The 12,915-nt window shown below is 43.9% G+C and overlaps 1 protein-coding gene across 1 annotated transcript; it reads left to right on the top strand.

The window, feature by feature from the left end:
- Positions 1-7,314: 7,314 nt before the first annotated feature.
- Positions 7,315-11,963, top strand: LOC311229895 (uncharacterized protein; the record flags this gene model as incomplete). Its single annotated transcript, XM_084315964.1, has 6 exons — positions 7,315-7,337; positions 7,708-7,776; positions 7,881-7,981; positions 9,216-9,385; positions 9,504-9,568; positions 11,737-11,963. 6 exons carry the CDS (start codon positions 7,315-7,317, stop codon positions 11,768-11,770), a joined length of 462 nt encoding a protein of 153 aa, XP_084172090.1. The 3' UTR covers positions 11,771-11,963.
- Between the last annotated feature and the right edge of the window lie 952 nt (positions 11,964-12,915).

Genomic DNA, 12,915 nt, shown 5'->3' with positions numbered 1-12,915 from the left:
TAAATTACTTGACTTGACTTGACATCTACAGCAAGTCTGGCTCAAAGTTGGACTTAAAGGAACACTCCAACACTTTGGGAAGTGTTCACTTATTTGCCATGTTCTCCAGAGTCAGATGAGCAGATATCCATTTCATCTCTGTTCCATCAGTTTTGGAGTTATTGGAAGTTGTATTTCTTCACTTTTGACAGAGCTATTCTAGCTGCACCATACTGCCTCCAGTCCTTGTGCTAAGCTAGGCTAGCTGCACCATACTGCCTCCAGTCCTTGTGCTAAGCTAGGCTAGCTGCACCATACTGCCTCCAGTCCTTGTGCTAAGCTAAGCTAGCTGCACCCTACAGCTTCCAGTCCTTGTGCTAAGCTAGGCTAGCTGCACCATACTGCCTCCAGTCCTTGTGCTAAGCTAGGCTAGCTGCACCATACTGCCTCCAGTCCTTGTGCTAAGCTAAGCTAGCTGCACCCTACAGCTTCCAGTCCTTGTGCTAAGCTAGGCTAGCTGCACCATACTGCCTCCAGTCCTTGTGCTAAGCTAGGCTAGCTGCACCATACTGCCTCCAGTCCTTGTGCTAAGCTAGGCTAGCTGCTCCCTACAGCTTCCAGTCCTTGTGCTAAGCTAGGCTAGCTGCTCCCTACTGACTCCAGTCCTTGTGCTAAGCTAAGCTAGCTGCTCCCTACAGCTTCCAGTCCTTGTGCTAAGCTAGGCTAGCTGCTCCCTACTGACTCCAGTCCTTGTGCTAAGCTAAGCTAGCTGCTCCCTACAGCTTCCAGTCCTTGTGCTAAGCTAGGCTAGCTGCTCCCTACTGACTCCAGTCCTTGTGCTAAGCTAGGCTAGCTGCTCCCTACTGACTCCAGTCCTTGTGCTAAGCTAAGCTAGCTGCTCCCTACAGCTTCCAGTCCTTGTGCTAAGCTAGGCTAGCTGCTCCCTACTGACTCCAGTCCTTGTGCTAAGCTAAGCTAGCTGCTCCCTACAGCTTCCAGTCCTTGTGCTAAGCTAGGCTAGCTGCTCCCTACTGACTCCAGTCCTTGTGCTAAGCTAGGCTAGCTGCTCCCTACTAACTCCAGTCCTTGTGCTAAGCTAAGCTAGCTGCTCCCTACAGCTTCCAGTCCTTGTGCTAAGCTAGGCTAGCTGCACCCTACAGCTTCCAGTCCTTGTGCTAAGCTAGGCTAGCTGCTCCCTACTAACTCCAGTCCTTGTGCTAAGCTAGGCTAGCTGCACCCTACAGCTTCCAGTCCTTGTGCTAAGCTAAGCTAGCATGTACCTGGACACAAGAGGTGAAACCGATATCAATCATCTCGTCAGACTCTGGAGACGAGAAGATGTTGCAGTGTTCCTTTAAGTCACAAGTCTCGGGTGTATCCTCTTTACGCAGTTAGCCCCCTGGAGCTGGACGTTATGACAAAAACACCCCCCGTCTCCATGACGACAACGTGGAGGTGAATAATATACAAATTCCATTTGAAACAATCTTAGAAACAGCAGCTATGATGCTCCTGGAGAACGCTGCTGCCCCCATGACATGGACATACTGCAGGAAGTGATGTCATGACCTGGTGTACTGCAGGAAGTGATGATGTCATGACCTGGTGTACTGCAGGAAGTGATGTCATGACCTGGTGTACTGCAGGAAGTGATGTCATGACCTGGTGTACTGCAGGAAGTGATGCTGTCATGACCTGGTGTACTGCAGGAAGTGATGTCATGATTAATGCTCTGTGTGTACAGTATGTGATTGTGTAGGTAAAGTCACATGGTCAACATTCACTGTAAGATAATAATAATAATAAAGCACTTCTTGGCTCCACTCCTTGTGTCAGACGTTTTGCATAAGGTCTGTGTGTGTGTGTGTGTGTGTGTGTGTGTGTGTGTGTGTGTGTGTGTGTGTGTGTTCCATGTTATTACCATGTTGTGGTCTCCAACAGTTGACAGTTAAGAGTTAAAAAAACATTAACAATACAGTTAACAGTTAAACACTCCACAGGTAAAGTTCAGTCCAGTTCAGTTCCGCTGGACTGCAGCACCCCTTCACCATGGCAGGGCTCAAAGGTTAAGGGTCAAAGGTCAGGAGGACTAGGGGTGCCAGGGGTTAAGGCAGGGTGGCCTGGGAGGAACAAGGAGAGGACTCAGGTAAACGTTTTTAAATCCGCAGAATGCCCCTTTAAAATCCTCATTTTTGGATATATATATGTTCTTTTACTTTTTTCAATTTTTCTCCGATCCCAATTCCATTGTGCCAATTCTTCCCTCCCCTGTCTTGAACGTTGCTTGCATATGCCCCCCACTGGCCGGTTGTAGGGAGGATAGAAGCCTTGCATCACGTGTCCCCTCCGGTACACGAGGAGGCAGCCTGTCACATCTTTTCACCTGCCAGCGCGGACTCTCATTGGCGAGGAGTAACGTGTGGGAGGCTCACACTACCCCCGCCACTTCCTGTCTCTGCTGTGCAGGCGTCCCCCAACCGACCTGTAGGAGTCGCTGTCCACAACGTCCAGATTACCACCCATCGACTTCCCACCCGCTAACTCTGCCAATTGAGTCAGTATGACGGCCGGCCCAAGCCGGAGGCAATGCCGACAGCCGGAGTCGAACCCGGTGTCTCTTGCGTTGGTGACGAGCGCAATGTCCGCTGCGCCACCCAGCCGCCCGCCTTACAAATACATTTGATTTGATTTAGGTGTTGACTTCATTGTGAGGCCAACAGTTTACATTTGTGTACAGCCATTTAATTATGTCTGTATTAATTGACAGTGTGTCAGGCTGGTGATTAACTGACGCTCTACATGTCACTACAGCAGGCGGTCCGTGGTGCGTGTATGCTTTCCGCAACGGAGTTGGGTTTCCGCGTTCCTCTGATTGGCCGCGACCCCCACGTGACGCTGCGGCTGCCGCCCTGCTGTGTGTTGTGTTGCAGCACCAGAGCGGCAGAGGTCCCTGCCTTCCTCCATTTATACGCATGGAAGTATTGACTACACCGTAACGAATCATTAAAAAAATATACCGTTAACTGGAATATGTTGTGCCTTTACACATATGTTGGATTATGTAATTGGTTTGTCATGACAAACAAATTAAAAAAATCGCGATTTACCCGCTGGCTACAACACACTCAGAGGCAAGAATACTAAGCTCCCCCTTAAAGGATAACTCCACTATTATGGGAAATTAGCTTATTTAACATCTTCCCTGGAGTTAGACAAGAAGATGCATACCTTTTTTGTCTCTGTGCGTGCATTTTAGCTTTGGGAATAGATGCTCCGTTAGCATAGCTTAGCTTCATCACTGGAAGTGAGGCAGGACAGTAGCCTTACAGTGCCTTACAGTGTATTGCAAGGTCTGACATTGACCAGACTTGATATGCATGACCTTGGTGGGCTCTAGGTCAACTCCTGAAAAGGGGGTCAATGTCAGACCTTGCAATCAAAAGTTAGGGGCGCACTGAAATTATGGCAAGGGTTATTAGCCCCCTAACTTTTGATTGCAAAGTCTGACATTGACCCCCTTTTCAGGAGTTGACCTAGAGCCCACCAAGGTCATGCATATCAAGTTTGGTCAATGTCAGACCTTGCAATACACTGTAAGGCACTGTAAGGCTACTGTCCTGCCTCACTTCCAGTGATGAAGCTAAGCTATGCTAACGGAGCATCTATTCCCAAAGCTAAAATGCACGCACAGAGACAAAAAAGGTATGCATCTTCTTGTCTAACTCCAGGGAAGATGTTAAAAAAGCTAATTTCCCAAAATAGTGGAGTTATCCTTTAAGCTCCAGGAGAGAGGGGAGAGGCTGAAAACCCGCAGTTCTTGCCCGACTGATGGGAGCCGAATCCCCGGATCCGATTTGTCTGATGAATACCCCCAAAACATGGAGGTCCCGAATGCATGGAAGTATTGATTGCGCCATAAAGAATCATTAAAAAAAGATACCGTTAACTGGAATATGTTGTGCCTTTACACATATGTTGGATTATGTAATTGGTTTGTAGTGTGATAGTAAAGGGTTAACCGTCTGTAGTGTGATAGTAAAGGGTTAACCGTCTGTAGTGTGATAGTAAAGGGTTAACTGTGTGTAGTGTGATAGTAAAGGGTTAACCGTCTGTAGTGTGATAGTAAAGGGTTAACCGTCTGTAGTGTGATAGTAAAGGGTTAACCGTCTGTAGTGTGATAGTAAAGGGTTAACCTTCTGTAGTGTGGTAGTGAAAGGGTTAACCTGCTGCCGTGCGGCAGTGAAAGGGTTAACCTTCCGTATTGTCGCAGTGAAAGGGTTAACCATTTGGTAGTGAAAGGGTTAATAACTGGCATTAACCCGTAATGCAGACGAAGCCAACATGCTGTCGAATTCACCACCCGGCCGCCTGTACGTTAATGCCAAGCAAGCAGTGCAAAAATGCTTCCGCATTCGTCACCGCACGCCAGTGCGGTAAAGCGCCCTTCTTTTCAGACAAATGCTACCGTGCGTGCACCGGCGGCGGCGTGCTCGCTCAGGTGCGTGCGTGTGCCGGCGTGCTCGCGCGAGGTGCCCGCGCATGCGCATGAGATCCCGCCTTGAGCGGAGCTCAATATATATAAGTCACCGCCCCTTATTCAGTATCTACCAATAGCTCAATTGGCAAGGACACATGGCTGTGGATCCTATGGCTTGTTTGCTGGCGAGTTCGAATCCCATCGAAAATATTTTTTAACGTGATTTTTTTTTAACGTGTATTATTTCGCCGGTTAAGGTTATTTCGCCGGTTAAGGTTAGGCATGGTTAAGGTTAAGGTTAAGGTTAGGCATTGTTTCGGAGTTGGTTAAGGTTAGAACGGTTAAGTTTAGGCGCTGTTAAGGAGCTGGTTAAGGTTAGAGTTTGTCAAAGAGAATGGCAATATAATTTCTATGGTTAAGGTTAGGCATGGTTTCGGAGTTGGTTAAGGTTAGAACGGTTAAGTTTAGGCGTTGTTAAGGAGCTGGTTAAGGTTAGAGTTTGTCAAAGAGAATGGCAATAGACAGCCTATTTCCGCGCGACCTGGGCGCTGGGCGGCGGAAAATGAAAGGCGCATTACTGCATGCCACTACGGTAAATTTTTGCACTGCTTGCTTGGCATAGAACGGTTAAGTTTAGGCGCTGTTAAGGAGCTGGTTAAGGTTAGAGTTTGTCAAAGAGAATGGCAATATAATTTCTATGGTTAAGGTTAGGCATGGTTTCGGAGTTGGTTAAGGTTAGAACGGTTAAGTTTAGGCGTTGTTAAGGAGCTGGTTAAGGTTAGAGTTTGTCAAAGAGAATGGCAATAGACAGCCTATTTCCGCGCGACGGAAAATGAAAGGCGCATTACTGCATGCCACTACGGTAAATTTTTGCACTGCTTGCTTGGCATAAAGCTACACGCCACCCGGCCACAGACTCAAGGGCTTCTTGTAGTAGGTGATTGATTGATTGATTGATTGATTGATTGATTGATTGATTGATTGATTGATTGATTGATTGATTGATTGATTGATTGATTGGTGATAGATGGTCCGTGTGGTTTAGGAGTTCATAGTCTTTCTCGCAGGTGCAGTCAATTTGGTTTACTTAACCCTTTCACTGCCACACTACAGAAGGTTAACCGTTCACTACCACACTACAGAAGGTTAACCCTTTCACTACCACACTACAGACGGTTAACCCTTTCACTACCACACTACAGAAGGTTAACCCTTTCACTACCACACTACAGAAGGTTAACCCTTTCACTACCACACTACAGTCAGTTAACCCTTTCACTACCACACTACAGAAGGTTAACCGTTCACTACCACACTACAGAAGGTTAACCCTTTCACTACCACACTACAGACGGTTAACCCTTTCACTACCACACTACAGAAGGTTAACCCTTTCACTACCACACTACAGTCAGTTAACCCTTTCACTACCACACTACAGAAGGTTAACCTTTCACTACCACACTACAGAAGGTTAACCCTTTCACTACCACACTACAGAAGGTTAACCTTTCACTGCCACACTACAGAAGGTTAACCCTTTCACTACCACACTACAGAAGGTTAACCCTTTCACTACCACACTACAGTCGGTTAACCCTTTCACTACCACACAACCTTTCACTACCACACTACAGAAGGTTAACCCTTTCACTACCACACTACAGATGGTTAACCCTTTCACTACCACACTACATAAGGTTAACCTTTCACTACCACACTACAGAAGGTTAACCCTTTCACTACCACACTACAGAAGGTTAACCCTTTCACTACCACACTACAGACGGTTAACCCTTCACTACCACACTACAGAAGGTTAACCTTTCACTACCACACTACAGACGGTTAACCATTTCACTACCACACTACAGAAGGTTAACCTTTCACTACCACACTACAGAAGGTTAACCTTTCACTACCACACTACAGAAGGTTAACCTTTCACTACCACACTACAGAAGGTTAACCCTTTCACTACCACACTACAGAAGGTTAACCCTTTCACTACCACACTACAGAAGGTTAACCTTTCACTACCACACTACAGAAAGTTAACCCTTTCACTACCACACTACAGAAGGTTAACCCTTTCACTACCACACTACCAGGCATGCGTTGTTCATGGGACGGGGTAGCACGGTGTGCAAGCTCACTCGCTATTTGCATATCAATAGCGCCGGTCGTCAGGTGTGTTAAATACGTTCTCAGACACATTCACACCTAACTTGTTGTGAAGACGTGTTACATTCCATTCGTAGAGGCAATTAGGCACTGTCTTTAGTCTGTGCCCAAGCGAGGGGACATTAAATGCGCATTCGCGGGAGCGCGCGCACGCGCCGGGAGCGCGCGTGCACGTGGTGCGTGTCACCCCAGATGCTTTCAATAACGCACCACTGCACACTACAGACGGTTACAGTGAAATGGTTAACCGTCTGTATTGTCGCAGTGAAAGCAGCCCAGTGAGCAAAAGCCGTCTTTTCAACCAAGCGTTTTTCATAGCTCTCGTATAACCGGGCCAAATCGTGTTTTTTTGGAGACGTATTTTAAACTATGTACTAAGTATATTATTTCAATGCATTCACATCTGAAAATATTATCAATATGGACAGAGGCATCCTGCAAACGCACCTACAAATATATGAGCACGATATTTTCGAAGATTTTATGTGACGTCTATCCATCGCTCGCATTCAGCCCAGGATAATCTTGTCTAAGCTAAGACGTATTTTAAACTATGCACTAAGTATATTATTTCAATGCATTCATATCTGAAAATATTATCAATATGCACAGAATCTCCGAATCTCAGTGACCCAGATGTCCTGAGGTGCGTGAATTTAGCGAGGTGAGTGTAAATGGGGAAGCCCGTGAGTCACCCGTGAGATATGGTGACTGTGCAGACTCAGGGAGGAGGCAGAGAAGGAGAGAAAGAGACCCAAGAGTTACAGGTAATGGAAATATCAGACAGCTTAAAGTGTAGGATAACATAACAAATTAAGACACAAAATAGGCTATATTTACAGCAGACCCTGTTATTGCTCCTTGTTGGTATTTTTTCTCTCTTTCTTATTAAAAACTTGGCCTATTTGAAAGGAGATTGATTTAAATTATGCTGTGACCTGCTGCCAATATCCTGTGTAACTAAATCGAATATACTTGTATTGAGAAGACACTTGTACGTTAGTCTAGAGGTCAAATACTTATGTTAATCCCTATTTAAAATGTAACGTTCTGTTGCATGTGTCCAGATGCCGGGCGTCAGTGAAAGATGTCAACCTACAGGAGTTTGTTCGTGCCCTGGCGGCCTTCCTGAAAAAGTGAGTTGACTTAATTAATTTCCTCCAAGGGTGTGACAGTCACACTATTAAAAGAATATAAAAAAGCATATTCCACAGTTATGATACATTTCTTCGGTCACCAGGTCAGGAAAGCTGAAGGTGCCAGACTGGGTGGACCTGGTCAAGCTGGCTAAACACAAGGAGCTGGCCCCTAATGATGAGAACTGGTTCTACACCAGAGCTGGTAAATTGTGACATCATCCCACCATCTCTTGTTTCCACTGCTGTTGGTATTAGTTGCGTTGATTAACGCAACTAGTGTTAGCTGTAACATTTGATGGCTGACGTAGCAGCTCTAATGTTTGCAGGGCTGTACACTGCGACGAGATGATTGCAAATTGCCTATTAATTTGGCCGTTGCGAGTGAAAAATAATATCTGGGAGCAACGTTGTGAGTAGTGATTTCAACCTTCATTGGCATTTCACTCCTAAATTAATCAATACAAATTGGATAAAAAAAATTGTAAAACTTTAGCCTACAACCAAGGCTGTACAGTGCGACACAATGTCGTGGTGCTATGAAAATTGTCGTTGAGCTGAGCTCTCATCAAAATCAATGGAGGACTTTCAGGAAAGTAAAAAACACATAGCGCTTGCCGATTGGTGCTAAGAACAGCAGGGCGGGTGCAAGCGATGTGACGTAATTGGCAGACTCGACTGTCAATCAAAATTATTCTGTTGCCGGCTGAATGATTGAATGAATGAAAACGTTATTAACGATTGCAGAATGGGTACAATACAGTACAGCTCAATACAACAACAGTGGACTGGAGGATGAAGACTAGAAAAAGACTTTCGGCTTTTTTACATAAGGGTCTTCTATTTTCAATTCATCAAAACATTTAGAGACATACAAATATACAATAGTTTCATAAAAATGCTATTTATTTATTGATTGATTGATTTAAAACTTTATTAACATATTGCAGAATGGGTACAGTACAGCTCAATACATACAATTGTTAAGGGCATGCAGACCAGAGAAAGACTTTCGTCTTGTTTACACCAGGGTCCCCCATAAACGCACCCGTGTATTGAAGCTTCTGTAGCATGTCACAGAAATATTCTGTACTTGTTTCAGATGTACCCCAGACAAGGCCCACTCCCAGGAGAGACAAATTTCCTCTGCCTGAAAAGACTAAGATTATAAATAGAATTTACCATATTATAAGTTATTGCTGGTGTAAACATTCTTACAGTTGGGTAAAAATGCCTAGACACTGGTGACCGTTGTTTCAACAACTAACAGTGATAAAATCTTAGCATGTAATTTGAGTTTATTCCTCTGTGAAGTATGGGAGAATACATTAAAACGCCCTCAGTCACAAACGGTTTGAGTTGTTTTGCACAATATTTGTGGTTATTTGAAGTACGGAATGTTTTCACTACATTTAACTAATAATTGTCATTTATATCAGGGTTCCAGAGAAAAGTGATGGAGACCCTCCTGGAAATCAAGGATGATATCAAAAAACTCCACAAAGAAATTCATCCGGATGGGAGGGTCGACATACACCCCTGCCAGACAGAGGAGGCGTTGAACCTGCTTGAGGAGGACCTTGGGAGGGCGGACATCAGGGAAAAAATGGTGACTTTTAAATCGTTTCCTAGGATAGGGATTACTGACTCATATGTTCAAAGGATTTAAATTGTATTGTACATGATGTTACATTAATATACATATAATTTGGTTTTTTCTTATTCAGATATCCACATTGACGGGGATCGGGGGAAAGAGTGTCCGCGACTGCACTAACAAGATGATGGACAGGTATTTATATGCATGTACAAAGATGCAGGTTGAGGCAGGCAGGCATGCGTTCTCACTTTCTGTGTTTATGTTTGGAAAGACCAGATTAAGTCAGACGCGTATATTATATCGATAGTAAATGTACTGAGGATGGACAGATGATGTTGACATTTAAACAAAAAATACAATGCATAATAAATGTGTTCATGATCATCATGCAACAAAAAACAATGGGAGGAAGGGGTTTTATGAAACTGGTGATACACTTGTAGTCCTAGTACAGCTTTTCCCTTCAATTTGTATTTGTTTTGACTAGTCACTTGTTGAATTGCTTGAATTATTAATGTCATGACTTTCTCTTAGAGACTCATGACAAATGCAGTCATGTCCCGTTTTAATTTAAAAGGGTGGTCTACGAGACAAGTGGGCCTTTAAGGAGACTGCCCTCTACCGTGTATGTTGGAACGGATAACGGAATTTAAAAAATGTCTAGAGGCAGAGAGCAGAGGAGAGATAGGAGAGGTATTGTATTTCATGACTGTTGGGAACTAGGCTTAATGTAGCACCTACTTCCACGGATGAAGCTAAGCTAGGCTAACGGTCCAGGTGTTCCCTAAGCCTAATGCAATGCATGCATGTCTAACTCCAGGGAAGATGTTTAATAAGCTAATTTCCCAAAATGTTGGGAGTGTTCCTTTAAGTTGCCTTAATGTTCAAAGGCTTAACCTGTTACAGTATATTTATGTAAATATATATATAAATGTGCGAATTGGCTATAATAAGGTAATTTATACGCCTCCTATTCTATAATAATATTTCTAATGGCATTGGTCCGGATGGGAGAATTCAGTACTGTATCTACAGAACCTTCGGTTTAATCATCTTCCCTTTATTAATTTCCTTAGATTTTTTTGTACACATGATCTCAAGAAGGTACTGAACGAGATCAGTGGCAGTTTTTAATGTTTGGTCATTATTAGCATGGTGTTATTCACTGTCAAAGATGCAAAGAAAAATCTTACATATTCTCCTTTCTTCACAATTTAAGCAAGCCTAGTAATAGACACAATATTTCTGACACTGTGACTACGTTCCCTGAGGTCCATAGATGTCCCTAGATACCAAGAATATGCAAATGTCCTTGTAGAAGTGGAGCAATATTTTATTTACCTAGTTGCCTTAATGTTCAAAGGCTTAACCTGTTACAGTATATTTATGTAGCTAATATATGTAAATATATATATATAAATGTGCGAATTGGCTATAATAAGGTAATTTATACGCCTCCTATTCTATAATATTTCTTTCTTTATTGGTCTTTTTCCCCCTCCATTTTTCCTCCGATTTTCTCCCATCCCAATGTTAGTCGTATGCCAATTCCCAGTCCCTTCCTGGTCGCTGCGCACTTACCCCCCACAGTCAGATCATCTGGGAGAGTGGAGGCTACCACGTGGTTCCTCCGACACACGTCCAGCCAATCACCGCTTCTTTTCACCTGGCAGCGCGGATTCTCATTGAGAGGGCGTAGCGTGTGGGAGGACCACACTATCCCCCTCACGTCCAATCCACGCTTAGCAGGCGCCCCGACCGAACTGTAGGAGTCGCTGTTTACAACGACCCGGACCCACCCCGCCAGCTTCTCCCACCCTCTGATACAGCCAATTGTATCAGTGCAGACGGCCAGCCAAGCTGGTGACAACCCCGGAGCTGTGAGCTGGATTCGAACAGGCAAATCCAGCTCAGCTCCGGGGCTGGTGACGAACGCAATCTCCGCTCGGCCACCTAACCGCCTTATTCTATAATATTTCTAATGGCATTGGTCCGGATGGGAGAATTCAGTACTGTATCTACAGAACCTTCGGTTTAATCATATTCCCTTTATTAATTTCCTTAGACTTTTTTGTACACATGATCTCAAGAAGGTACTGAACGAGATCAGTGGCAGTTTTTAATGTTTGGTCATTATTAGCATGGTGTTATTCACTGTCAAAGATGCAAAGAAAAATCTTAATTCATATTCTCATTTCTTCACAATTTAAGCAAGCCTAGTAATAGACACAATATTTCCGGGGGTCATCCCTACTGCTGTAACCTACTAATGCTTACCACTTGTATCTATTGCTATGTCCGCCCATCACAATCACGTGAGTTGTATTAACGCCTGTCCCGTCTCCCTGTCTCCCTGTCAGTGGCTGTCCAGGAGTGTTGGACGTCCCGTGCTGAAGACCGGGAGGATGCGACCCCCTCTGCGCCTCTCCGGCTGTCTCGAAGTGCCGAAGACTGGGAGGATGCAACCCTCTCTGCGCCGCCCCTTAGCTCAAATAGATCCGCTATCAGCTCTATCTTTAATCTTCAAAATGTTCAGTTGCTATGTATGTGTGTTGGGCCAGCCTTTAGTATTTTAAAATAAAAAGAAATTATAAAAACTGCTAACTTTTGACTATTCCATGTTATTGATGTGTTAATGTTTAAACAATGCATTTTCAACGGTCATGCTTTAATGTAAAGTTTGGTAGACGTCTATGTCATGACGTTGAAACAACGTCTAGGCTTAGACGTTCAAAACATGTCTAAGCTTAGACGTTAAAAACACGTCTGGAATAGACGTCTACCAAACTTTCACTTTTCACCCCATTCTAGACTGATTTTAGACGTCTATGTCATGACGTTGAAACAACGTCTAAACATAGACGTTCAAAAAACGTCTAAGCTTAGACGTTAAAAACACGTCTGGAATAGACGTCTACCAAACTTTCACTTTTCACCCCATTCTAGACTGATTTTAGACGTCTATGTCATGACTTTGAAACAACGTCTAAACATAGACGTTCAAAACACGTCTAAGCTTAGACGTTAAAAACACGTCTGGAATAGACGTCTACCAAACTTTCACTTTTCACCCCATTCTAGACTGATTTTAGACGTCTATGTCATGACGTTGAAACAACGTCTAAACATAGACGTTCAAAACACGTCTAAGCTTAGACGTTAAAAACACGTCTGGAATAGACGTCTACCAAACTTTCACTTTTCACCCCATTCTAGACTGATTTTAGACGTCTATGTCACGACGTTGAAACAACGTCTAAACATAGACGTTCAAAACACGTCTAAGCTTAGACGTTAAAAACACGTCTGGAATAGACGTCTACCAAACTTTCACTTTTCACCCCATTCTAGACTGATTTTAGACGTCTATGTCATGACGTTGAAACAACGTCTAAACATAGACGTTCAAAACACGTCTAAGCTTAGACGTTAAAAACACGTCTGGAATAGACGTCTACCAAACTTTCACTTTTCACCCCATTCTAGACTGATTTTAGACGTCTATGTCATGACGTTGAAACAACGTCTAAACATAGACG

This window comes from Notolepis coatsorum (genome assembly GCF_963971535.1).
Source record: "Notolepis coatsorum genome assembly, chromosome: 6".
Classification (NCBI taxonomy): Eukaryota; Metazoa; Chordata; class Actinopteri; order Aulopiformes; family Paralepididae; genus Notolepis; species Notolepis coatsorum.
Note: the sequence above shows the minus strand (reverse complement) of the source record. Positions and strands in the feature narration are given on the sequence as shown.